At 40.9% G+C, this 27,727-nt stretch overlaps 2 protein-coding genes across 10 annotated transcripts in view; one reads left to right on the top strand and one right to left on the bottom strand.

Moving 5' to 3' along the window:
* Positions 1-7,566: 7,566 nt before the first annotated feature.
* LOC738385 (uncharacterized) lies at positions 7,567-8,961 on the bottom strand. The gene has a single exon (XM_003310782.5). The coding sequence runs from the start codon at positions 8,959-8,961 to the stop codon at positions 8,125-8,127; it is 837 nt and encodes a 278-aa protein (XP_003310830.1). The 3' UTR covers positions 7,567-8,124.
* Positions 8,388-27,727, top strand: part of EPB41L4A (erythrocyte membrane protein band 4.1 like 4A) — a 273,201-nt gene continuing 253,861 nt past the window's right edge. For 5 of the 9 annotated variants that reach the window (XM_054684526.2, XM_063810545.1, XM_016953623.4 and 2 more), the window contains exon 1: positions 9,054-9,618. In XM_054684526.2, coding sequence (XP_054540501.1) covers positions 9,520-9,618 — 99 coding nt within the window. In that variant the 5' untranslated portion in view covers positions 9,054-9,519. Of the gene's footprint in view, positions 8,801-9,053; positions 9,619-27,727 lie in introns of those variants that run through there. The other 4 variants (XM_063810543.1, XM_063810546.1, XM_063810540.1 and 1 more) reach the window with 4 other exon arrangements.

Below are 27,727 nucleotides of genomic sequence, written 5' to 3'. Positions count from 1 at the left end.
CTTAGAAAAGGAGTCCAATTTTATGATAAAGGGGATATCACCACCGATCCCACAGAAATACACACTACCATCAGAGAATACTATAAACACCTCTACACAAATAAACTAGAAAATCTAGAAGAAATGGATAAATTCCTCGACACATACACCTTCCCAAGACTAAACCAGGAAGAAGTTGAATCTCTGAATAGACCAATAACAGGCTCTGAAATTGAGGCAATAATTAATAGCTTACCAACCAAAAAAAGGCCAGGACCAGATGGATTCACAGCCGAATTCTACCAGAGGTAGAAGAAGGAGCTGGTACCATTCCTTCTGAAACTATTCCAATCAATAGAAAAAGAGGGAATCCTCCCTAACTCATTTTATGAGGCCAGCATCGTCCTGATACCAAAGCCTGGCAGAGACACAACAAAAAAAGATAATTTTAGACTAATATCCTTGATGAACATCGATGCAAAAATCCTCAATAAAATACTGGCAAACCAAATCCAGCAGCACATCAAAAAGCTTATCCACCATGATCAAGTGGGCTTCATCCCTGGGATGCAAGGCTGGTTCAACATACGCAAATCAATAAACATAATCCAGCATATAAACAGAACCAACGACAAAAACCATATGATTATCTCAATAGATGCAGAAAAGGCCTTTGACAAAATTCAACAACCTTCATGCTAAAACGTCTCAATAAATTAGGTATTGATTGGAAGTATCTCAAAATAATAAGAGCTATCTATGACAAACCCACAGCCAATATCATACCGAATGGGCAAAAACTGGAAGCATTCCCTTTGAAAACTGCCACAAGACAGTGATGCCCTCTCTCACCACTCCTATTCAACATAGTGTTGGAAGTTCTGGCCAGGGCAATCACGCAGGAGAAAGAAATAAAGGGTATTCAATTAGTAAAAGAGGAAGTCAAATTGTCCCTGTTTGCAGATGACATGATTGTTTAGAAAACTCCATCTTCTCAGCCCAAAATCTCCTTAAGTGGATAGACAACTTCAGCAAAGTCTCAGGATACAAAATCAATGTGCAAAAATTACAACCATCCTTATACACCAATAACAGACAAACAGAGAGCCAAATCATGAGTGAACTCCCATTCACAATTGCTTCAAAGAGAATAAAATACCTAGGGATCCAACTTACAAGGGATGTGAAGGACCTCTTCAAGGAGAACTACAAACCACTGCTCAATGAAATAAAAGAGGATACAAACAAATGGAAGAACATTCCATGCTCATGGGAAGGAAGAATGAATATCATGAAAATGGCCATACTGCCCAAGGTAATTTATAGATTCAGTGCCATCCCCATCAAGCTACCAATGCTTTCTTCACAGAATTGGAAAGAACTACTTTAAAGTTCATGTGGAACCAAAAAAGAGCCCTCATTGCCAAGTCAATTCTGAGCCAAAAGAACAAAGCTGGGGGCATCATGCTACCTGACTTCAAACTATACTACAAGGCTACAGTAACCAAAACAGCATGGTACTGGTACCAAAACAGAGATATAGACCAATGGAACAGAACAGAGCCCTCAGAAATAATGCCCTGTGTCTACAACTATCTGATTTTTGACAAACCTGACAAAAACAAGAAATGGGGAAAGGATTCCCTATTTAATAAATGGTGCTGGGAAAACTGGCTAGCCACATGTAGAAAGCTGAAACTGGATCCCTTCCTTATACCTTATACAAAAATTAATTCAAGATGGATTAAAGACTTAAATGTTAGACCTAAAACCATGAAAACCGTAGAAGAAAACCTAGGCAATACCATTCAGGACATAGGCATGGGCAAGGACTTCATGTCTAAAACACCAAAAACAATGGCAACAAAAGCCAAAACTGACAAAGGGGATCTAATTAAACTTAAGAGCTTCTGCATAGCAAAAGAAACTACCATCAGAGTGAACAGGCAACCTACAGAATAGGAGAAAATTTTTGCAATCTACTCATCTGACAAAGGGCTAATATCCAGAATCTACAATGAACTCAAACAAATTTACAAGGAAAAAACAAACAACCCCATCAACAAGTGGGCGAGGATATGAACAGACACTTCTCAAAAGAAGACATTTATGCAGACAAAAAACACATAAAAAAATGCTCATCATCACTGGCCATCAGAGAAATGCAAATCAAGACCACAATGAGATACCATCTCACACCAGTTAGAATGGCGATCATTAAAAAGTCAGGAAACAACAGGTGCTGCAGAGGATGTGGAGAAATAGGAACACGTTTACACTGTTGGTGAGACTGTAAACTAGTTCAACCATTGTGGAAGTCAGTGTGGCGATTCCTCAGGGATCTAGAACTAGAAATATCATTTGACCCAGCCATCCCATTACTGGGTATATACCCAAAGGATCATAAATCACACTACTATAAAGACACATGCATACGTATGTTTATTGCGGCACTATTCACAATAGGAAGGACTTGGAACCAACCCAAATGTCCAACAATGATAGACTGGATTAAGAAAATGCGGCACATATACACCATGGAATACTATGCAGCCATAAAAAATGATGAGTTCATGTCATTTGTAGGGACATGGATGAAGCTGGAAACCATCATTCTCAGCAAACGATCGCAAAGACAAAAAACCAAACACCGCGTGTTCTCACTCATAGTTGGGAATTGAACAAGGAGAACACATGGACACAGGAAGGGGAACATCACACACTTGGGCCTGTTGTGGGGTGGGGGGAGGGGGGAGGGATAGCATTAGGAGAGATACCTAAAGCTAAATGACGAGTTACTGGGTGCAGCACACCAACATGGCACATGTATACATAAGTAACTAACCTGCACGTCGTGCACATGTACCCTAAAACTTAAAGTATAATTTAAAAAAAAAGAATAAAAAAAAAAAGAAAAGGAGTCCAATTTTAAATGAAGGCCAATTTCATTAACCGGTAATTTGACAGATTCTTTGGTTTAATATGAGAATTTATTTTCATTTTAAATTATTCCATACTCATTGTAAAAAATCAATTTTTTTTTTGAGATAGGGTGTCATTCTTTTGCACAGGCTGGAGTGCAGTGGCACGATCTTGGCTCACTGCAACCTCTGCCTCCAAGGCTCAAGCAATCCTCTTGCCTCGGCCTCCCAAAGTGCTGGGATTACAGGCATGAGTCACTCAGCTTTGCTCCAAACTTTCTTTTAAAAACAAACAAAAATGGACTTTCCTCTTTGCATTATTATATAAGCTGTTCTTTTAGGAGACTTTGTCTAGTTTTTAAAATAACAAAATGACTTTTGCCAATTTGATTGAAAGAGATTCCAAAGATTGGCATGAGTAGAGTGAAGTGGGTATTTTGATACATTGTTGGTGGAACTGTAAATTGATTCAGGCTTTCTGGATTGCAGTCTGTCATACTGACAATAAATAAATTAAATATGCATATAGTTTGATTCACAAGTTCCATATCTAGGAATTTATCTTTATCAAATAATAGACAAATACATGTAAAAATGTTTACTACAGCATGTTTATATTTTTATAACAATCTAAGTGCCAAATTTGAGCTGTTTAATTAATTATAGCGTATGCATATAACAGAACACCTAGGAAAGATGAAATGGAGATATATTCACTGGCATGGAAAGTTATTAAAGGTAAGCAATGAGGTTAAAAAAAACAGCAGCTTATATAATAGTGCAAGAGGAAAGTTCGTTTGTGTTTTTAAAAGAAAGGGGAGCTAGGGTGTTTCAAATTTCCAGACTATTTTTGCTAAATACAAACCACATTAATGCATTCACTACCAAGGATTAATACCTGTGCAAAATAAGAATTCTCAGTAAACCCCAAAGAACATTTATTTGAAGATCACAAGGATGAAGAACCAGCTTAGATTGCAGGGAATTCTTGGCAGATGGTTTCCCTTGAAACATAGGTAACAGCCTTGAGGTATTCTAATAAATGGGATCTAAGGCCTCAGTACTTAGAAAAGAAGACAGCTGGTTAATGACATACCTATATGTGAAGTGAGTCAGGAGGCAGAATGGTCTTAAAAACTGGATGTGCCTGGGCACATACTATATTAGAAATAAAAATAAGTAAGGTGTCCAAAGAAACTAAGCAGTAGTATGATGAGACCAAATTAGGGATATTTCCCTTAACAACTACTCCTTCTGATGTTATCCACTTGGCAGGATCTTCAATACTTTCTCTTTGACAGGCATTAATTTGATGAATGAGGCAAAATAACAGGGAGGCTACTAGTGAAGAATGACCTTCTTCCCAAATTATTCATAGGTAATGAGGAACAACTATTTTTTTTGAAAGACAATCTCCAGAGCAGTGATTCTCAAAGTCCGCTTGCCAATCTGCAGCATTAGCATCACCTGGGAACTTGTCAGAAATGCAAATTCTTAGGTCCCATTCCATAACTACTAAATCAGAAACCCTGGGGGTAGGGCCAGAAATCAGTGTTTTAACAAGCCCTGGTGATTCTGCTGCGTTGCTCTCAGGTATGTTAGTAATTAAATTATTTATATATCTATTGTCAATAAATTCAGGCTTCTTTCTTTTACATATTACAGTTAACTTTCTTAAGTTTGAAAAATGTAAGATTATAAAAAGATCACAGAAGATTGTTTAAATACATCTTACTAAAAAGAATATGGTGCTTTGAAAAGAATTCTGAGTTTGCATTTTGAAGTACATGTTTCAGCAAGGGGTGGGGGCCTGTTTTATGTAAAATGAAATTTCTTCTTCCAGATTGAGGACTCCTGCAGTCTTTCACAGATGGAAGCCCTGCATATTTCTGTAGAATTATGTTTATTCTGAATTTATTTGCCATTTGACTCATCTACCTAGGCTTATCATGACAAAATGTTAATGTTTAACATTTAACAAAATGTTAAAACAAAAATCACTGAAAAGAGATCAAAGCCTTTGGTGCAAAGCTTTAAATAGAGCATATTATGTTATGCACATGTTGAAAACTATATGATTTTCCTGGGAAAAAGTGTTTGAATAGCATCTTGTTAATTTGTTTCTCTGGATAGGCAGAGAAAGTCTTCCTCCAAAATCTTAAGGAAGGTCTATGTTCAGCTTTTTAAGAAACTACAAAACTTATCCAAAGTGGTTATACCATCTTGCATGCACTCCAGGATTATGAGAATTTAAATTGCTCCACATCCGGCCAGGTGCAGTAGCTCTCGTCCATAATCCCAGCACTTTGGGAGGCCGAGGCTGGCGGATCATGAGGTCAGGAGTTCGAGACCAGCCTGGCCGACATGGTGAAACCCCGTCTCTACTAAAAGCACAAAAATTAGCTGGGCGTGGTGGCACGCGCCTGTAGTCCCAGCTGCTCAGGAGGCTGAGGCAGAAGAATCGCTTGAACCCGGGAGGCGGAGGTTGCAGTGAGCTGAAATTGTGCCACTGCACTGCAGCCTGGGTGACAGAGCGAGACTCCATCTCAAAAAAAGAAAAAAAAAATTGCACCACATCCTCACCCACACTTAGTGATATGGTAGCTTGGCAGCCATTCTATTAGGTCTCTAGTGGTATCTTATGGTGATTTTAATTTGCATTTTCCTAGTGACTAATGATGTTGATCATCTTTCCATGTGTTTATTTGCCAGTTGTATATCTTCTGATCCAGTCATTCTACTCTGTATTACAAAAGAAACAAAAGCACATGTACATATAAAGACATGGATCCTTTCTATGGGCTGAATTGTGTTCCCTCAAAATTCATATGTTGAAGCCCTAACCCAATGTGACTGTTTAGAGATAGGGTCTATAAGGTGGCAATTAAGGTTAAATGAGATCCTAAGAGTAGAGCCCTGATACCATAGGATTAATGTCCTTGTAATAATCGACCCGAGGGTGCTATCTTGGTGTCTTTCTCTTCCCAACCCTCCTTAATATTTCTGTCTCACCCTCTTTTTCTCCCTCTCTTCTCCTTCTATTCCTCTTCCCTTTCCCCTTCTCTCTGAAAGCACACAAAGATGTCATGTGAGCACACAGTAACCTGGAGCCTTCCTTCAAGTCAGGAAGGTGCCTCACCAGAAACTGACCATGATGGCACAGTAGTCTCGAACTTCCAGGCTCCAGAACTGTGAGAAAATAAATGTCTGTTGTTTAAGCCATCCAGTCTACTGTATTTTGTTATAGCAGCCTGAGCTGACTAATACAATCCCCATAGCAGCTTTATTTGTAATAGTCAAAAACTGGAAACCACCTAAATGAATGGAAAAACAAATTGTGGTATATACATACAGTGGAATATTATTGAACAATAAAAATAAATGAACTATTTATATTCACAACAGCATGGTTAAATCTCAATTGTGTCCAGTGAAACAAACCAGACAAAAAGGAGAGTTGACACTGTATGATTCAATTGGTATTAAACTCTAGAAAATGTAGCTAAATGATGGTGACAGAAAGCAGATCTATGGTTGCCTGGGAGGTGAGTCGTACTGAGGAATGGGAGTGTGAGATGACAAAGTGGCCAGGCGTGGTGGCTCACACCTGTAATCCTAGCACTTTGGGAGGCTGAGGCGGGCGGATCATGAGGTCAGGAGTTTGAGACCAGCCTCGCCAGCATGGTGGAACCTTGTCTCTACTAAAAATACAGGGCATGGTGGCGCGCTCCTGTAGTCCCAGCTACTTGGGAGGCTGAGGCAGGAGAATTGCTCCAACCCGGCAGGTGGAGGTTGTAGTGAGCCGAGATCGCGCCACTGCACTCTGATAGAGCGCGACTCTGTCTCAAAAAAAAAAAAAAAAAAAGAAAAAAAAAAAGAAAAAGAAAGAAAGATGACAAAGTGCAGGAGGAAACCTTAGGGAGGGATGAATATGTGTACTAGCTTGATTATGGTGGTGGGTTCATGGGTGCACACTTATGTCAAAACTTATCAAATTGTACACTTAAAAATTATGCAGTGTACTGTATGTAAATTATATGCAATAAAGCTATCCTTAGAAACTCTGTGGAATCCTCTTGTCACTAGTAATCTCTAATTTTGTGTTAAATAGATTTTAAATGTTCTTTTCTCCAGTCTCCGATAAAGAAATGGAAAAGAAAATGCTTCACTCAGGAAAGAGTGTCATATGTATGGGATCTTATGGCTTTGTACCTTACCTTATGAGGAGCTGGGAACAGAATCCCTGCCCAACCAAAACCCTCAGCCTTCCCACTGCCACTGGAGGTAAAAAAACAAAAAACAAACAACAGCAAAACCAAAAATCAGAAAGCAAAAAAACCAAATCAAAGGGCCAAAAAACAGGTGACAGCAAAACTCAAAAAAACTGGGAACAGATGATTGCTTGAACCTTTTGTTTTTGCAGCCTCAAGTGTCTCGGTTGGATATCGAGGTAAAGAATGAAAATGTTAAGCCATCTTTCAATCACATTTGGTAACTCGTGTCAGGAATACTGTATTACAGAAAAGAAAAGCCTCTACAAGCAGAAATGCTAAAATCTAGCATAATAAGGTGTCACCTCATACGGCAGGCAAGACTTTGACAATAAAACAAAGCTGGACACGAAATTTGATCAGAAATTCAAAACCTGAGTCAATTTCACAGAAAATTCAGAAGATAAAATAGTTTTATTCATAGCCTAGGTAAAGTTCAGAAATTTATATTGCACTTTGGCGGTTATGCTGATCCTGTGTTTGGATGGGGTCACAATAGCAGGGAAGGCCGAGGCTTCCTACAGAAGGTCCTTTGTGGCAAATCACTATGAGAGGAAACTCCATCAAAAGTCGCCAATTGTTCATTTCATTTCTACTGTGCTACGGAAGCCTGGTTTTGTTTTAAGGGCTAACGTCCTAGGTTTTACACAATTTTTTTGAGCTTTGGCTACCCAGCTAACAAGCAGTAGAATAGTCAACTCAAAACTACGTCTGATGCCAAAGCTCTAACTCTAAAACTCAATATACAGTTTTTTTTCTGTGACACCTCCCCTCGTGTCTCCCCTAACTGCGACTCGCATTAACTCGCTGCTGGTTCCCAGCTGGAGAGCACAGATTGCACCTGCTCCGAAGCCCAGCGGGGCTCAGTGTCGTCCGCAGCTCAACCTCGGCTGCCTGTGCACGGACATCGGGACCCACCAGGGGTCACTGCAGCTTCAGAGCTATTGTGCCCCTTAGTCCTGGACGCGGCCGACCGCGCGGAGGGCGTGGGATTGGGACCGCCGAACGGTGGGGTCCGAGCAGCACCGCGTCCTCTTCTCCCCACTCAGCCTCCAGGTCTCTCGGGGGAAGGCGAGCTTCTCTCGGGAAGCAGCGAGCGCTAGACTGCCCCGCGGCTTGGGCGCAGCGTGCGGCTTGGCAGCGTGGACTCGCCGGCACCTCGCCGCTGGGACCACGGTCTCTGCCCCGCCCTCCGCCCCCAGCTGATACCCCGCCCAGAAGGGGCTCCCCTGCCGCGGCCAGCGCTGGACTGGGGGGTCCGCTTCGTTCCAGGGCTTTTTGCAGACGCCTGGACCGGGCCCACATGCACCTGGGCTGCTCCCGCCCGGGGCGCCACCACTCGCGCGGCCAAGAGAACTTTCCCCGGAGCCTCCGCGGCCTGGCGCGCCCAGGGCACACCCCCCGCTCGCCCGTCCGCCGCGTTCCCAGCTGGGGCGTCGCTCCTCCGCCCGCAGGTCCCCGCCTCCCCGCTTTGCTGAATGTCCTGAAGAAGCCGTGTTCCGCCGCCGCGGCAGGCATTCCCGGAGGGAGAGCTTGAACTTGGCTACACACGGCCACCCGTAATGAGCTCGGGGGTCCCCGGACGGGAGCCACACCCCGCGACGAGCTGACCTCCCCTCGCTGGTCTGGGTAAGGAGCCTGCTGCCCTTTCCGCCTCTCTTCCGGCTCCTCGGCGCCTGCGGCTGGGGGACGGGGTAGCGGACGGAGCGACGACCTTCGCCTCTGCCCCTGCGCCCATGGTCGGGGCGTCGTGGGTGCTCCTCACACAAAAGAAAAGCCGAGCGCTCCATACTCGGCGGATCTGACCCGGGGCTGCGGGGCGGGGTCGCGGCTGGAAGTGCGCGCCCGCGGGGGACTCCGCAGGCCGATCGGAGGCCGGGACGTCGGGGCCGCGCTCAAATCCGTGCGGCAGGAGGGAGCTGCAGCGCTTCCAGGGTTTTCCAAGGCCGGGGAGAGCCTCGAATTCCCATCACTCCCTTTTCTGGTCTCTTGCCCCCATTGCCAGGAGACTTTTGTCGTCCCCAGGACTGCGGGAGGGGCCCCGCGCCCCCGCCTTCGGAGGAGCTCGAGCTGCAGGATGCGCGGGGACGCGCCACCGCCCTCCGCGCCCAGTTCCGCCGGCGCTTCCCCGGCGGCTCCCGGGCGCTGACTCTCCCGGGCTTTTCCGCCTTTCTCGCTCCCGCCCCGCCGGGCGGTTCGGCGGCCGGTCCCCGGACCCCGCCGGGAGCTGCTCCTCTCACCCTCGCCACGGCGCGGACAATAAATTAATGCATCGCGCTTGAGTGGAGGGGGCGGCTGGGCGCCTCGGTGGTAGCTTTCTCTCCTGGCTGGAGACGACCACAACCGACATGGGCTGTTTCTGCGCTGTTCCGGAAGAATTTTACTGCGAAGTTTTGCTCCTGGATGAATCCAAGTTAACCCTTACCACCCAGCAGCAGGGCATCAAGGTGGGTGCGGCCCGGAGCGCGTTCCGGGGGTTGGCGGCAGGGCGGGTGCGGGGGTCCATCGCTTTGAGGGCTGTCACCGGTGGGTCGAGGGCGGCGGCCGCGACTCTGCGCGGTGGGGAGGAGAGGCCGCTGTCCCCTGCGCGCAGGGAGAGGGTGGACGTGCCAGGGTGAGTTAACTTTGAGTTCCTTCATAAAGCAAAGTTGAGTTTGACGTTTCTAAGGTTACTCAGCACACCGGCTCCCAGCAGCACCCCAAAACTCTTCCCCAAACCGGTTTTCTCCAAAAGCCTCTGGGTGCCCCGCAGCTCTCAAAGAGGGGCAGAATGGGTTATACCAGCTGCGTCCCACCAGTGTGGAAGGCATGGTTTCCCTCGACTTTGTTGAAGGCGTTTTCCTTGACAGTGTTATTAGGGAAGTGAACTAGTTCACTCGTTGAAACGCATTAATGGGTCATTGTGATTGTTTTGCGTGGGTTCGTAGTTGGGTAATGCTACGTTTGGACGGAAAATATTTTCCCTTTCTACAGCGACCTGGGTTTATCCTCACATTTAAGTAAACATCTCTCAAAGCGACCCAGTAATAACTTTGCTCCTGTTTGTGGGTCATTAAAATGCAATCACTACATTAACCTAGAGAGCCCAAACAAAAAGGCAGCAGAGCTCGCAGAGATCCTCTTCCTTACATTGGATGAGAAGGTACGTATGTTTGTAGTGACAACCTGACCGACGCGCCTGCGTGCTTGTTTTGCTTTTGCAACAGTGTTAACTACCTAAAGGAGATCTAAATCCGGAGCGTTTTGTTGTTTTGTTTATCTTTCTCTTTCAGTTTTAAATCGCTGAGGCATTTTAGATAAGGCAACAGCTGAGTCTGGTGAAGGGAAACCGCCCCACCGCCCCCGCTCTGATAGAGCTGGCTTTCTGAGAAATCGAGTTCAGGCTGCCAAGTATCCTCTCTTAGTCGCTTCATCTCAGAAGTTAATCATAATGGGGTAGGCCCTGGGCATTTCCTTTTGTGAATCAGTTTTTACATAGTTTTATGCACACTAGGATAACTATTCCTGGCTAAAAGTTTCAGCGTTAATGTTGCCATTCTTAGTGTACAGAATTCCAGTTTCATAGGTGTAATTCTTTTGCGGGAGAAAGGAGCAAAAATAATCAGTTAAAGCTACAAGATTGTTAACCCTTTCCTTTAGGAGGTTGTTTTGAATATTGTTTCCCCAGTAATTATACTGAGCAAAATTCAGTTCGATTCTCATTCGGTATTTCCTTTCAAGACCAATAAAATAGACTCTTTTGGGGGAGGGTGTACATTTTGTATTTTTAACCTTTCTTTATGTTCCAAAATATTTCTCCTCTCACCCGCCCAATGAAATCAGGAAAATATTATAACTTACAAGATGATGTAACATTCTTTGGTGTACTGTATGAATAAAATAGGCAAAAATCACAAAAACATCCTAAATTGTAGATAATATATAGATTCTTGTGTCGAGATAGAAACAATTAGAAAAAGGTAACTGATGATCAGATACTAAGACAGTAAAGAAATCTTTTTGAAGTGCAAAGTCTAAATTATCTGGAGTCTAAAGTCATCTGGAATGTGAGCTTCCTATTTAATCATGAAAGTCATGCCTATCAGCTGTAGAGCGTGTACATTATTCTGTCAAGAGAGCAGCCAGGACTTGGGATCAAATGGAATAATTTTGTCAAAGAAACATGAATGAAAAATCCTGATCCATAATTATTTTTTATAATCCAGTGGTGCTTATCTTGTTTTACAAATGGGCTGAAAATTGGTGAGTGATTCAAAGGCAACAGCAACTATGTAATACTGTTATTTTGGATATGGGCCATATAACTAAACAATAATTTAAGCAGGCTATTGTTGGAAATAATCATTTAACAACAGGCTTGGCCTCTGTCCTTTTCACAAAAGCATGCCACAATTATTTTGATGGCCATGTGTGTAACGCAGATGTTGTCTGCTAAAGCTAATCACATTATCTTCTATGCTACCTTAAAAGTGTATGTGTTAAACACCTACCTACCCTTGGCGTGTACTAAATTAAATATATTTGCATATTTATAAATGGTGTGTATAAAAAAACTTGCATGTAGAGGTATTCAAACATTGGATGAACATGTTTATGTTCTGTACATACTTGACATTTTAAAAAACTTTTTCCTAACCTTCGTGTATTATGGTGCATAGGTACAATTGATGTGTGTTGCATTAATTACTTAAAATTAACTCCTACTTTAGTTTGTAAATGAAAAAGTAAACAGTTACTTCAAAGTTAATAGCCAGTAGCTACCATTATGGTGTTTTTCCTTGAGATAGTATACTTAGTAATTTTGATTACCACTAATTAAAGTCAAAATTAAGCAGGCAACATCAATTAGCCTACTTTTCTCTGAAATTAACTAGAAAAATCTCTATTTTTCAAAAGCATTTCCTAACATTTATTTTGTGATTATCCTTTTTCCTATTCTATCTTAGATGAAGATGGCTAATTTTACATTAAAATTATGCACACATTTCATCACTTAGTAGAAATAATTTTACTGATTCCTAAATGGTTACTTGAGAATTTGCTTGTATTATTGTTACAGTAATGTACTGTGAATTAGAAAAGATTAATTATAGCAAGTTAAGGTGGAAGAAATATGAGAGAATCTTGCTAAACATTTTTTCTGTGTATCATTTTGAAAAACACTCTTTGGATTTATTTAAGCACCAAATTACAAATAGAAAAGTTAGTTTTGAAGTGATTTTTCTTCAACTTAGATAAAGTTTTTCATCGATGTTAGAAAAAAAATTAATGTGTCATCATGAAAAGTGTTTCAGCCTGAAGACAACAGTTACTCATCTTATATGGTAAGATGAATATCATTTAAATGGAAAATAATTTTATTTCCATTTAATTTCCATTTAAATGGAAAATAATTTTCTGTTAAAAAAATACCAGAAAAATAAAACACAGTATCTTTGTATCCCTGTTAATGTTACGGAGGTATTTGCCTTTTTTACTTGCTTTAGGGGCAACCTCACCTTGACAGCAGAAAGTCTTATTCATGCAGTTCACAGTTTGAACCTTATCCGAGATTTAAAAACTCAAGTTTATATAAGCTGAGAGCTATTGGTTGTGTGTTGAGCCCTACAATAGCTTTTAGCTGTTTGTCTTTTGCTGCTATCTCTGTTGTTTATTCAAGTAAGGATTTTTGCTATGGTTGGTCTCAGTTGTTTGAGTAATGTTCTGGGAAACTTTTGTTGTATCCTTTCTAGTTCTCTGTGCTGAGGGAGGTGGATAACTTTCTCTTTGTTCTCTTAGCAAAACTTGAATGTGGCTCAGACTGCTTTTCTAGGTTTTCATTTGGTTAGCAAAACATTTTCAGGAAAACAAAAGTCACAAGATTTGATTATAAATTTAATTCTCAAAATTGCTGCTACAAATATGAAATAGATTAGTATTTTCATTTTGGCAAGATTTTAATCCTCTGAGTAGCATGATGAATGTTTAGGTGCTCATTTTTCCCTATGAGTATTGACTAAACTAATGAAACCAATATGGCAGTAAGATGAAAATTCCATTACCTTCTTTTAAATGGCTTTGTTAAGGTATACCATACATTTCGCCCAGTTAAAGTGTATAGTTCATCCATTAACTACTAAATAATGTTACTTCCCAATCATCCTGAGATTCCTGAGGGAATACTGTGAGTCAGTTTTGATGCTTTTGGTCAGAAATTTCCTAATAAGCTAGGAAAACAATCATAAGGCAAGGGCTTAAATTTTATGCATCTCACTTACCAAAAATTACAATTTTCATTCAATTTGGACTAATAAATAAAATATCCCAGAAGATTGGGAAAAAATGAAAAGCAATAGTTTCACAAATTATATTAAGTTTATATGTGAATACTCATATCTTTTGGTATCAGCCACTTAAGGTACAGAGTCAGGAACCATATAAACGTAGGTAGAAGCAAGTAATCACACACAAACGTAAGATTCACTGTGGTCTTGATTGGGTATTAAATTAGATGTGACTGGGCTAGAAAGTGTCTCTCCTGCATAACTACATCCAGTTTTCTAAAATTCAAAAGTGATATCCAGGTTGTGGCCGCATAAGATGAACTGTGTATAAATAGCCCCTCAATTTTACAAGAAGTCTTTTTCTTGAAAAAAATTATTAAAAATACCTTTTATCATCCATGACTTGAATGTGATTTAATAACTGTTTAAGGGGGAAAGCATTGTTGGTTACCTCCAACAGCTTTTGGCTGTCCCTCCCTAGGTGCTTCTGGTATTCTTGGTTGATAGTGAACTACACTTTTTGCAGTCCAGTTACTGTGTGTGTTCTTGAATTCTGTATTGGTAAGCTTGAACTATCTTGAACTCCCTGTGGGAGTTTATCCTGTCCCTTGTAGGATACTTAGCAGCATTCCCTGCCTCCTCTCACCAGATGTGTGGCACCTCTTTTCCAATAATGACAACCAAAAATCTCCCCAGATGTTGCCAGATCTTCCCTGATGGGCATAATCACCCTCCGTTGAGAACCACTCTCATAGAGGATAGCAGCTTCCTTTGTTCTTATGTCTTTGTTGCACAGTTTCAATATTGAATGCGGGGTAACTTTCAGATGCCTTCTATTTTTTCTTTTTTCCCCCTCTTTTGGAATGGTGAGTTGTTTACCCTCATATTCAGTGAAAACAATATGTTATCTTTATCTTGCTTCATATTCAAGTATCTTTACACGTGCTTCATATCTTTATACACAAAACAATACCTGCAGTGATTAAAAGCATAGGCTCTAAAGTCAGATTACCTGGGTTTAAATTTTGGCACCGCTAATTACTTACTAGCCGAGTCGTTTCTGAGTTTCAGTTTCCCCATCTGTAAAATGAAGAGAAATGATGTACAGTATTCACCTTCTACATTCATGCTGTCTTGCACGTGATAAGCACCCAGCAAATTTTAACTTTATTCCACCTTTCCTCTTCTTCTCCTTGTTGTAGTGGCTCATTCCTTCCTAGAGATAAAGTCCAAGCTTCATTGTTTGACTTAGCACCCTACCTGATCTAGCCCTGCCAGTCCAAGTGACTTGCCCTCTAGGTATGCAGAAACTGCTCATGGTTTCCCAAATATTCCAGATTGTTTTGAGACTTTATGCATGAGATTCCTGCTGATTGGTGTACCATTTTGTTTCTCCGTAAACACATACTTATCTGAACCATCCTTGAATCAAGTGTCCCATCTGCTAGGCAGCCTTCACTTCTGCCTGACCAAGCAGAGGTAGGTGCCTATTTGTGCCTCATACATCCCTGTTACAGCATCTGTCACACTGCATGCATTATTTCTGGACGCATCTGTCTCCTCCAGCAGCCTGTGAGCTGCTACCTGTGATCCCCAGGAGTCAGAGCTGTATACTTCATGTGGTAGATGCTTATTAACTATAATTTGATAGAAGAATGAGTGGAGTGTTACAGCTGGAATAGGCTGTATTGAAAATCTTCTAGATAATGGAGTTCCTTTGCCATTTTATTTTTACTAGAAAAGACCCTAGAATAAAGCGAATCCCACTGTGAAAAATCTTGTCAAGATACTCTAATTTTTGTATTGATAATGGGTAGAAAATGAGACGGTGCAGTGGACTGAATGCATGCAGTACATTGAAAAGCTGACTAGCAGCTATTTCAGAAAACATGAATCACACCGTTTTTGTATTTTGTAAGTACCAAATCTTTCTCTTCTAAATTTAATGCTCCCCTTCCAACCTGAGTCTTTCTGAAGAAGAGCATATTTCCCAAATGGAAAATAGATCCTCATACTTTAGTGACTTTTCTTCCCTGTCTCCCATTCTTGAAACTGAGAACCATGTTGGTTGGTTTCACAGTGGGGGTTTATGCTATTGTGAACCAGCACTGTAATTTTTAATCTTGCTGAATCACCTGTGTGTTACTCTTGAAGCTGTTTAAACCTAATCTGACACTGCTCTAAGCCTTAGTGGAAAAGATGGTGTAAATACATTAAATATTGGGTTTTTATGAAAAAATTATATTTTTCATTCTGATGCAAAGTGTGTTTGTCTGCAGGCCTGTTGTAAACATGACAAGTCAGAGATCAAACTGGCTGCATCTGCGGCTCCTGCCTCTCTGAGATTGACTGCTTTGGTTCAGCTTTATCTCTGACAATTTTAATCACATCTGAAGCTCCTGCCTATTGCTCCTGGTCATCCTGCTTTGGGTTGTGATGACTAACCACTGTTTGTTTCTGCACCGTAAGTTTTGTTTCCACGTTTCATATGTTAAGATTAAACAGGCACCTGTTATCACATGTCCTGGGCATAGACTCAGTGTGCTAAATTGAGGAACCAGTCAGTTTACTTTGTGACTCAAAAACCTTGTAAGTACAATTTAGAGTGTCTATACCATTCTAAAAAATGTGATTGCATTCCTGTGTCCTCTGAGCCATGCATGTATTTCCTGTGTTCTTTTTTAAGTGAAATAGTCATTATGTCTTAATGCTGCCTATTGTGAATCCCTTTCTCTATAACTACACACTCTTGCAAAGAGATTCATCAAGGTCTGGAATAGTTCCTTCGGAGGCTGTCTTAATGATCGCTGAAGACATAAAGGGCCTGCAGCCCTTCCAAAATGTGTGAGAAGTTTGTTTTCCAGCACAGGATATTGACATGCCAAGAGGAAGTTAGAACAAGAGAGATGGGGACAGGCAAGGAAAACAGAGAAGTGCTGAGAGATAGCTCACACAGACAATAACCAAAAGGTCAGATGGCAAAGGAGGAATTGGTGGACCGAGACTGCAGAGGGAACCATGTGCTGCAGTGTATTGTTTAGGAACGACACCTTCTGAGCCCTCGGGAAAGCGCATTTAGTAATGCGGAGTCCTCAGCTTGAGGGGGACTATGTTTCAGCGGTTGGTTAGAAAGTGCTTTGTTTAGAGAACAGTGGGGGCCGTGAGTGAGGGTCAGGTTGCTGAGCTAGCCCAGAGAGACTATTTGAGTTGTTAAATCACTCAGGTCCCACCTTGACCTTCATCAGACCTGTGTTTTTATGAAGCAGGCTTGGAACCTCTGCTGCCTTAATTGTGACTTGTCGAAATTGGTTTTTCTCTGCCATCCTCACTGCTCCTGACTTAGTTTGGCCCTTTCACCTGGGCCAGCCTCCTAATGGGAGTGCTGTATGGTCACCATCAGTCTTTCCCCTCCCTGCTCCCTGTCCTGTGTTCAATCAAATCCTCGTCTGCCATGTAATTACTGGCTTTGTGATTGGACAAGTGATTTTTTTTTTTTTTTTGCCAGCCCCAGTTTCCTTATCTGTAAGCTGAGGGGCATGATATCTGCCTCATAGGATGACTGTGAGAATTTGAGGAAAGAATTTTAGGTACATAGGATAAAAGGTGCTCAATAAATGATAGCTATTAGTATGTATGATATATTATTTGCAAATACATTTATTTCTGAATTTCAGTTTGGGATATCGAATCTCTGCCACCCCTGCCTAAGGTTGCACAGGTTCTCTGAGGGGTATGAGTGGTTGTTAGAAGTGGGAGAGCAGTGGTGATTTGATATTCATATATATTTGTCAGATCTGTCTGTAGGAGAAATAGTATCATGTTCCATTTGTGCATCTACTCACATTGCCTCAACCACCACTAGAATGCTGAAACTCCACATCTGTACCTGTAGTCCCAACTTCTTTTCTGGATTCTGATCACTTACTAGATTCTGCACTAGATGCCTAAGCCAGCCATCACTACCCTCCTCCAGACCTGCTTATCTTCCTGTGCTTCCAAGTTTGATGAATGATCTCACACTCTATCAGTAAAGATGCTTTGGTCACCAGTTATGGAGATACCATTGCAAACTGCTTGAACATGAGGAAGTTTATTAGCTCACCTATCAGGGAATCCAGGGGCAAGGAAAGGAGGTTCAGGGCGGGTCAGTGACATCAAGGTCCCAGCTTCTCTCATTTCATCCTTGCTCTGCTATCTTGGAGTCAGTGCCATCCTCAGGTGGTAGCAATGGCCAGATTCTAGAGATGAAGAGGTGATATTTGTATATGGCAATATGTAGGATAGTAATAGAGACAGTCTTTTCTAGGAGAAAGGCTTTCTCCTGAAGTCCTCCAGCAGACTTCCCTTGAGTCTTTTAGCTAGAATGAGTCTCATGGCCATTCTTGGGCGATAAGGGCAATGGGATCACCTGTAGAAGAATAAAGGGTCTTTCCTGAAGCTGGGTGGGAGTGGGGTCAGTTTCCCTGAGGCCAGTGGCTACTTGGGGGAGGGGCTCAGGAAGGAAGGAGGAGAGTCGTGGGTGCTGTTGTCACCATCAGTGTCCAGTCTACCTCTTGGGTCAGGATCCTTAAGTTTCCACATCCTTCCAGGTCTTGGAATTCCCACCTCCTAAACATCTTCCAAATTGTTTCTTTTCCCCTGTTTTCATTGCTGCTGCACTAATTCAGGCCCTTCTCAGTTCTCAGCTGGACAATTTGCAGGGCCTCCTAATCCCTGCAAGGCCCCTGCTTCCAGCATTAACCACCTGCATCTAGAGTGCTCTTTCTTGCCTCCTGCCTAGAATACTTTAATGTCTAGTCAGCCTCTGTGCTTGGGTTAAATTCCTAGCTGCGAGTGGCAGTCATTTTCAAGTCCCAACCTCCTTTCTATTCTTTGTCCCACCATCTCCTCATACTTGTCTGATACTCTAGCCAGATGGAGCTGCTTCCTAGTCTCTGAATTTTCCACATTCCCTCTCACCTTTTTCTGTGTGTAGAAAGCCCCACCCACCTCCTTTTGTTTGAGTGATGTATCAGCTCTCATCAAGCAGAGTTCTGCCTAGGTTTCACTTTTTTGTGAAGACTTCTCCTTGATTCGGAGCTGGAGAGGCCCTCTTCTGACCCTAATCCAGACTGCATTTCATTGCAGTAGTTTTTGTACTTTCCTGCTCACCTTGACCTGGGAGGAATACAGTGAGGTGAAGAGGGCATAGGCTTTTGTCATAGACAAATCTGGCTTCGAGTCTCCCTCCTGTTGGTTAGTGCTGTGAACATGGCCAAATCACTTACCCTCTTTGAGTTGGCTTTCTCATCAGTAATAAGGGTAAGGCTCTCCACCTCATGATGGGATGCTATACATGAAACCCTTAGCTCCTTTCCCGGTGAGTGGTAGCAGCTGTTAGTAGGGATGGAAAGCCTTGAGGGAGAGAACTAGGTCTTTTTTATGGGATTCCCAGTCAAGCCTAGTTCCTAAAGAGTAGTAGGCATCAATGAATAAATGTTGAATTAATCTGAATAAGAAAAAGTATCTTTACGTTGACATAATCTGAGAAAGAGAAGGCATCTCCTTTCCATTTTCTAGGTGTTCTTGGTATAACTGCTTGACTCCTCAATTTCTTATTTAATTTTTGAAAACTGCTTTATTGAGATATAAATTGTATACTGTACAACATACCCATTTAAATTGTCCAATTCAGTGGTTGTTCATATATTTACGGAATTGTGCAGCCATCACCACAATCAATTTTATAAGATTTTCGTCCCTGCAGAAAGAAACTGAAAACCACTCTTCACTTCCTTCCAGCCTTCCATCCCCTGCCCCCACCACTGTGTAACCACTAATCTTTCTGTCTCTATAGTTTTGTGTATTCGGGACATTTCATACAAAAGGATTCATATGATATGTAATCTTTTGTGACTGTTTTCCTTCACTTGGAATAGTGTTTTCAAGATTCATTCACAATGTAGCACATATCAGTACTTTGTCATTTTATTGCTGAATAATATTCCATTGTATGGATGTACTATATTTTATTTATTCTTTCATCAGTCGATGGTCTTTTGGGTTCTTTACACTGTTTGGCTATTACACATAGTATTGATATGAACAATCATGTACAAGTTTTTGTATAGATGTATGTTCTCATTTAATTTAATAATGCTTTAATTTCTCTTGTGTATATACCTAAGAGTGGAATTGAATGGGTCATAAAGTTTAACAGTTTGAGGAGCTTCCAAACTGTTTTCCACCATGACTTCATCATTATGTATAAGGGTTCTAAGTTCTCCACATTCTCACCAGCACTTGTTATAAATCTTTTTTTATTATTGTCATCCTATTGGGTGTGAAGTAGCATCTTATTGTGTTCATTTGCATTTTTCTCTGGTGACTAATGATGTTGAGCATCTTTTCTTGTGCTTATTGGCCTTTTTTTTTTTTTTTTTTTTTTTTTGAGATGGAGTCTCACCATGTTGCCCAGGCTCGTTTGAAGTCCTGGCCTCAACTGATTCTCCCAAAGTGGGATTACGGGCATGAGCCACTGCACCTGGCCATATTGGTCATTTGTATATCTTTTTTGGAGAAGTGTCTATTTACATTGTTTGCCAGTTTTTAAAACTGATTTGTCTTTTTGAGTATAAGAATTTAAAAATTCTGAATGCAAGTTCCTTATCAGATGTTTAATTTGCAAATATTTTCTCCCATTTGGGTCATCTTTATACTTTCTGAAGGGTTCCTTATATACCCACAAATTTTTGATTTTGACGAAGTCCAGTTTATCTATATTTTTTCCTTTGTTGCTTGTGCTTTTGGTGTCATATCTGATAAACCATTGCCTAACCTAAGGCCTGAAGATTTACTCTTATGTTTGCTTTTAAGATTTTTAATAGCCTTAGGTCTTACATTTAGGTCTATGACCCATTCTTCATTTGCACATGTAGCAATACCATTTGTTAAAAAGACTGTTTTTTTCCATTGAATTGTCTTGGCACCCTTATAAAAAAATCAATTAAAAATAAATGTGAGGAGTTAACTCTGGGCTCTCAATTCTATCCCATTGATCTACATGACTATCTTTATGCATCTTGTTTATTTTTACTAGTTCCTTGGTAAGGTAGATGTGGGTAATTCAACAGAGAAAACATTCCGAGTTAAAAACATTTAATATTTTGAGAAAAATTTCCTGTAAACTTCCTGGAGCAGCGACACTGTATATTTTGCTCACTGTTAAATCTTCAAGAACCTAAAAGAATGCCAGGCACATGGTGGTGCTCAGTAAATATTTGTCAAAAGACTGATTGAAGGATTGTTTTAGTCCTGCTGCTGCTAATGCTTTTGTAACTTGAAACTGTGCTTGAATATTTAGACTTCCAAAACTTTTCTCTATAAGCTCTGAGTGTTGTTATTTATGTTCTGTTAAGGATTTGCCTTTGGTTCTTGTAGGATTTTTCCGTAAATCACTTGGTGGAAGACTGGAAAAAAGGGTATTTGCATAGGTTTTATGAATAATTTTTTGGTAGGTTTGACAGGTGAAGATGTTAATGTCATTTAAATATACATGGATTTTCATCTATTATCTTGAAACATATTTAGCAGGTTTTAGAGTGCAATGTGTGCTGCTTTCCTCACAGGAAATAATGTAGACAGCTGGAAGACTGCTTCTGAACACACACACCCTTCCCACCTCCATGACTTCCTTTCAACCTTGAACTTTGGGGATTTCTAGCAGGATTGTAGGTTAAGGCCTTTGGAGCAGCTGTGGCTTTGTGGAATTGAACTACAATCCTCTATGACTGAGGGAAATTGTAGGAAATCTTAGTGGTATCAAAACTGGCATAATATAAGCTTTACAGTCTTTTCTGGATGGCACATTTTAAAAGTCAATAGTATTCAAACGCTTGAAAAATCCCAATAAATGTGTGGCCTACTGCTCCCTTTGTCAAGAGAATCTCAAGCATTCAGAATCTAGATAATGTGGTAGCTTCGCAAAATCTTTCACACGAACTCGTTTCTGCTTGTCATCGCTTTTTCCTGTCAGCCACTCATGCTTTTGCCCAGTAGTTCTACTGTCTGATCCTCTGCACCAAAGCTGCATGCAGTCCCATATCCTCAGTTAATTCAGCTCCACGATGCTACCCAAAATGCAGCAGACAGCCAGGGCAAGAGTGTGGAAGAGCTGACATAATTACAACCGAGTGGATTTCAGTTATGATGGAAAGTTAGGCCTGACACGGACATTTGGAGTCATCTAATCCAGCTCACACTTTCTACAGGGGAGGGAACAGAGACTTAGCACATGGGCCTAGACTCTTCTCTCTGGTTTTTCTCTTGGTTCTTTTTTTGGTGCTCACTCACTCCATGTCTTTGCAGCATGGGAGGGAAGAACTGAGAACTGGTTATAGAGGCAGAAGTCAGAATTTACCGAACATCATGTAGATTTCACTGCCAATCCCATCACCTCCCATACTCCTGACTGCACCCTTCCCTTCTCCCCACCCCCAGCCCTTAAATTAAGCCATCTCAGGCCTCTGGTCTGTTCCTATTACCTTAGCATTTGGATTTGTAGAGCTCTTCCTGGTTAGGTTCTGTGAGAGAGAGTGTCTTCTGCTCGAGGGAAGCTTTAAAAAAATTACATAAGAGATGGCTTGCGTGGAATTTCTTTTTCAGAATGATACTTATTGCATTGCATTTTAATTTTTAGTATTAGAGCTTATGTCGCTGAGTGTTTCTTTGGTCTTTATTTTGTAAACCCTTTTCCCTGAGTTTTTAAAGCTCCATGCTGCATATCTCTCCAGGAAATAAAATTAAAAACTGACTAGTGACCCTTCTTATTGCCTGAAGAAGGATGCAGAGAAGAAAGCAGAAAGGTAAAATTGCTCTTTCATTGAAAGGTTTCAGATGGACCAATCATCAGGAGGCTAATAGATCTTTTCCCTTGATAATGATTATTTTGTGCTTCTGCTGCTGTTTACAAGGGCGCTTGGAGGATGTGCAAATTTTCCAGAATTCCTTAGGGAGCCTGCTTCTTTTTCTTTCAGACACTGTTTTTACATCATGTTCTCCAGCAGTTATTTGAAGATAAATAGGTTTTGAGTGTGAGGGTATATTGGGGTCTGGACCAATGCTATGTGACCATAATTGTAGGATTGGATTTGTGAACTCAATTCTACAAGAATATATTCGGAGCTTATTGTGTACCTAGTAGCATCCAGGATTTCTGGTGGGGATAGTGAAATAAAGGGAGGACTCTTGCCTGTAGAAGTTTAACTGTTAGGTGGGGAGATATTTATTTATAAAACAACAGAGTATAATATGAGACAATTTATAATCAAGTATTGAATCATGTGGTGGAGATTCTTAAGAGGTACAGAAATTCTTGTAAGAAATTGTTTCTTATATGCCAAGGTGAGGTTAATCAGGAAAGGTATTTTAGAAAAAGTGAATACAGGTTGAACTGTGCCTTATCTGAAACCCTCGTGGCTGGTTGTGTTTCAAGATCTAAAATATTTCAGATTCTAGGGTGGTAATGTAGTGTATGTATTATATAGCATCCCCAATCAGCTCTGGGGAGGCACCTCATAAAACAAGCAATAAATTGGATATTCACAAAAGTAGAGACTATAAGTAGCCTTATACTAGTTTATAACAAATTTTGCTCCTGCATTATCTATTGCTATGTGGCAAATTATGGACAAAACTTAGCAGCTTTAAAAGAACCAGTATTTATCATCAACAATTTCTGTGGATCTGGCATCCAGGAGCCATTTGCTGGAGGATTCTGGTTCCAGGTCTCTCATGAGGTTGCAAACTCAAGCTGTGGCTGAGGCATCAGTCATCTGGAGATGGTGGATATGGGCAGCCCTCAGTTCCTCACTGGCTTTCAACAGAAAACCATAGGCCCTCACCATGTGGGCTGCTCCATAGACTCCTGAGTACTTTGCAATATGGCAGCTGACCTCCTTCCATGGAAAGTGACCCGAGAGAATGTGAGAGAATGCGAGCTCAAGATGGAAGCCACAGTCTTTTATAACATCCTGTCATTTCTGCTGTAGTTTTTTGGTCACACCACTCAGTGTGAGAGAGGACTAAACAAGGGTATGAAAACAAGGGCTCCCTTGAAGCCATCTGGAAGACAGACTACATAGTCCTCAGATGAGTTTTTGGATTTTAGATTTGGAGAAGAGATTTGGCCTCCTGAAAGTGAGGCCTTGTGAGGATGGACTGTGTCTCTGAAGGCCGTGCAGGATGGAGAGGTAGCATGAACATAGAGAAGGGAGTTTTGTGGAGGAAGACGGGGAATCTGGGGAATGCTTGAACTAGCAGTCCCTCCTGTGCACCAGGCACTGTACTTGATGCAGGGCGTGAAGAGGTGAATTAGATCGCTTTTAACCATCTGGAACTTAAATCTAGAGTTATGCTTTGAGAAATAATCAGCTTGATGAAAATACTTTTCATTGAGTGTCTGCAATAAGAAAGAAAAAGTCTATGTAGTGGAAGAAGGAGAGAATACAGACTCCGAATATTTGGATTCTGCTTCCAGCTCCTTCATTTCCTAGCTTGGAGAAGTCACTTAATGTTTTGCAGTCATAGTTTATCCATTTATAAAATTAAACTGATGCTAATATTATCCCATTAATATGACAAGTATTGGGAGGCTTAAGGGAGATCATGGTTGAAAAAACTTACAAAATGTTAAGGTGCCATAGATTTTTAAAAATCATTATCTTGTGGCTCCATCATTTACTCACTGTTGGCAAGTTATTTAACTCTGTGCCTGAGTTTTGTCATCAGTGAAATGAGAATAACACTATCTGCATCACAGATTGTTGGGAGAGTTGAATTAAATAGTACATGTAAGGGCTTAGAATAGTGCCTAGCACATGATAACATGGTAAATGCCAAATGTGTGTTAGCTGCCATTATTATATAGTCATATAATGCCATGCCTCATGAGAGATGATATAGTTAGGTAGTGCTGTGCCTTATGGGAGGTGAAATCATGACTTAGAATGTCCTTAGACATAGGTTCTAAGCAATGAAGCAAGGGGCAGTTTTTCTTAGAAGGCTTCTTAATGTTTACATTTGCATTTGCTGATTAGAAAACTGATTTATTGCATTGAACAGAGCTTACTTTGAAAACAACAACCAGCTTTCTCTCTTTTTTTCTTCTTCCTCCTTTTTTGATGTCAACCTTCATGTACAGCTTTTCAAATTTTTGGAGGTCATAACTGAAAATAACTCCTTTGTATTTCCAGTAGAATAGTCAAAAATGAACTGGTCAGCTTGCCTGCCCAAGCATAAAGAGGTACATTTAATTTACATAGCCTTGTTCACTTGATGAAGATGTGTTTCAAAAATGAAGCTTAGGCCTCGTGCAGTACCTTACACCTGTGATCCCAGCACTTTGGGAGGCCGAGGTGGGAGGATCATTTAAGCCCAGGAGTTTGAGACCAGGTTGGACAACACGGTGAGACCCGCGTCTCTACAAAATAAAAGTAATTAGCCAGCATGGTGGTGTGAGCCTGTAGTCCTAGCTACTCTGTAGGCTGAGGTGGGAGCATCGCTTGAATCCAGGAGTTAGAGGTTGCGGTAAGCTCCACTGCACTCCAGGCTGGGTGACAGAGTGAGACCCTGTCTCTAAAGAAAAAAAGGCAAGCTTAGATTTGACATGTGATTAGTAAATTATATGTCAAAAAGGAGACTTACAGTTCTTCTGTTAATTTCAATGATGAAGACATTAAGTTAATTATGATTTAGCCTTTGTAAGACTCTGACTTGCCTTTTTTTTGCTGAGGATTATGAGGACCTTGATAAATCATTATTTCCTAAAAGTCTTTGTTCAACAAACCGAGAAGAGCTTTCTCCTAGACTGCCTTTAATCCATTACATGCATTGGGAGAGCAGGTTTTGACAGTGTCATAGAAACAGACACAGATTCCCAGAGAACAGCTATAAAGGAAACCAGACTCCAGGTTGACAGTGGATCAATCCCCTTATGGCACAGATTTTCTTTGTGAATGGGGGTGAAAAAACTAGAGGCTCCTTGTATGTTTTCAGGTTAAAAATCTTTGTTTTTTTTTTTCCTACTTAAAAATGCTGAGGGTTTTTTTGTGTGTGTGTGAGCTAGAGGGAGAAAAATAAGTGACCTGACATTTAAATACCATATTAATATTTGGGTCAGTTGTGTTTAAGAGTAAGCATACGACTAACTGCTTTCTAGGAAGCCTTAATCTTCCTTTTAAATATTGTTCTCAAAAGATGAGCAATATTTATGTATTGAAACAACATTTTCTTGAAGTATGAAAATTGAGGTACTGAAAACAGGTATGTATTCAAGAAGATGTGCCTTGCTTTACCAAAAAAATGTACTTTTGAAAAGTTTTGCTGTGAACTGATTCATGTTTTGAAATGCTTCCCATCTGGTGTCATAGAAAAGTTGAAAAGGAGGCAAGGATTTTTTTTCTCCCCAGGGGAGGGGTGGTGATTTTATGTGATAAATGTCTGTAGTGACGAGTCTTCCACGTACTTTTCCCCACGCTTTTTCTTTTTTTTGTTTTAAGGTCCATGCTAATCTCTGTATATTCCAATTTTAGTATATGTGCCGCTGAAGCAAGCACTCACGTGCTTTTTTACTTGCTGCAGTAACTGGTGAGTTGACCAAAGTCATGTTGCTAGCAAAGGCTGCTGTGGTTTTCAGCACAAAGTGAAAGACAGGCATTCCTCTGTTTTGGTTTTACCAGTTGTATTAGTCTGTTCTTCCATTGCTGACTGGATTAAAAAAAAAAAAAGGTTTAATTGGCTCATAGTTCTGCAGGCTGTACAGGAAGCGTGGCTAGGGGGCCTCAGGAAACTTACAATCGTGGTGGAAGGTGAGGGGGAAGCAGGCACATTCTACATGGCTAGACCAGGAGGAAAAGGAGGAGGTGCTACACACTTTTAAACAACCAGTGAGAATTCACTCACTATCATGAGAACAGCAAGGGAGAAATTTGCCGCCAAGATCCAATTACCTCCCACCAGGCCCCTCCTCCAACACTGGGGATTACAGTTCAAGATGAGATTTGGGCGGGGACGCAAATCCAAACCACATCACTGGTGTATGTTTTTACCTTCATCTGCAAGTGGCTAATTTATTGCTTTCCACCTAACGTGTTGGGGTTACAGAGTGACAACAAAATGCACCATTTCCCCCTGCGTTTAATACATTTTGCTGCTCTAAGTGGAATTCATGGCTTATTAGACATGCCAAGTTGCTAGTTTTCTAATCATACGCAACCAAAAATGATCAGTAAAAATTGCTTAGGCTGACTAGTGTATCTTGAGGTTTTACTGCATGCACCTGTCATTGGCTCTCTTTTTGTCTAATCTCGTCTCCATGGAAGAGTCATTGACACTAGTTGGGTCAATTCAGCTGCATTTCTTGGGTTACATTGTGTTCGATTTCTGTTGTAGGAGGAAAAAGGGTGAGAGTCAATAAAGATACAATTACTTGGAAATAGCTATAATTTTTTATAATACTTACCAGTAGATTTTATACTTCTTCTTAAATTAAGACATTTGGGTGGAGAATAAAGCATATGCAATCCATATACATATTTACATATTTGCTGTCACATGATTCTGGTATTTTTGGTGTATCAGTTCACATGGGTAACATTTTAAAAAATTCTTTAAAATTAATGAGAGAACATTGAGAATTAGTTTCCTCTTATGTAGGAACTTTTAGTTCTTCACTGAGTAAAGGATGAAGAAAGAATTCCTCAGATCCTGGGTAGTGAATACGTTAAATGCATGTTTGATGCAAGTGTTTGATGATTAGGATAAGTGGCCAAGCTTTTTTCTAGCTCTGAAGGTCTGCTGGATGTGGCTAGTTTTCAAGCCTGGAGGTAGTGTCTGTGGCTTACCTAGTCTGGAGTCACAGTCAACTTTTTATTACTCAGGTTCTGCAGATTACTGTGACTTTTTCATTTCCTCTCATAGATAGGGGACAGATAGGGGCCAGGAAAATCAGTGAAATTTCCTATTTTCAACAATGTGGATGCTTGTTTGGTAGGGAAAGAAGAGTGAAGCTGTTTGTTCTTTCTTGGACTCATGAGTATTTTGATTTTTTAATGACTCATTTTTTGGAACTTCTTATTTTCTTCATTAGGGCTACTTCATAGAGTAAGACCATATATAGTTAAAAGTTATCCAGAAGGAATAGGGAGCCAGTCAGTTCCATGGAAGTTTTAACAGTACTTGCACCCAGATATTTTGTGTCTCCATGTGATGTCTAACACCCAGTGGTGTTCAGTAAATGTTAATACCTTTGCCTTCT

The sequence above is a fragment of the Pan troglodytes genome, chromosome 4, assembly GCF_028858775.2.
Source record: "Pan troglodytes isolate AG18354 chromosome 4, NHGRI_mPanTro3-v2.0_pri, whole genome shotgun sequence".
Lineage (NCBI taxonomy): Eukaryota > Metazoa > Chordata > Mammalia > Primates > Hominidae > Pan > Pan troglodytes.
Note: the sequence above shows the minus strand (reverse complement) of the source record. Positions and strands in the feature narration are given on the sequence as shown.

Excerpts from the sequence above, each read along its gene's own strand:
- LOC738385 (XM_003310782.5), bottom strand. The coding sequence starts at position 8,961 with ATGGAGCGCTCGGCTTTTCTTTTGTGTGAGGAGCACCCACGACGCCCC.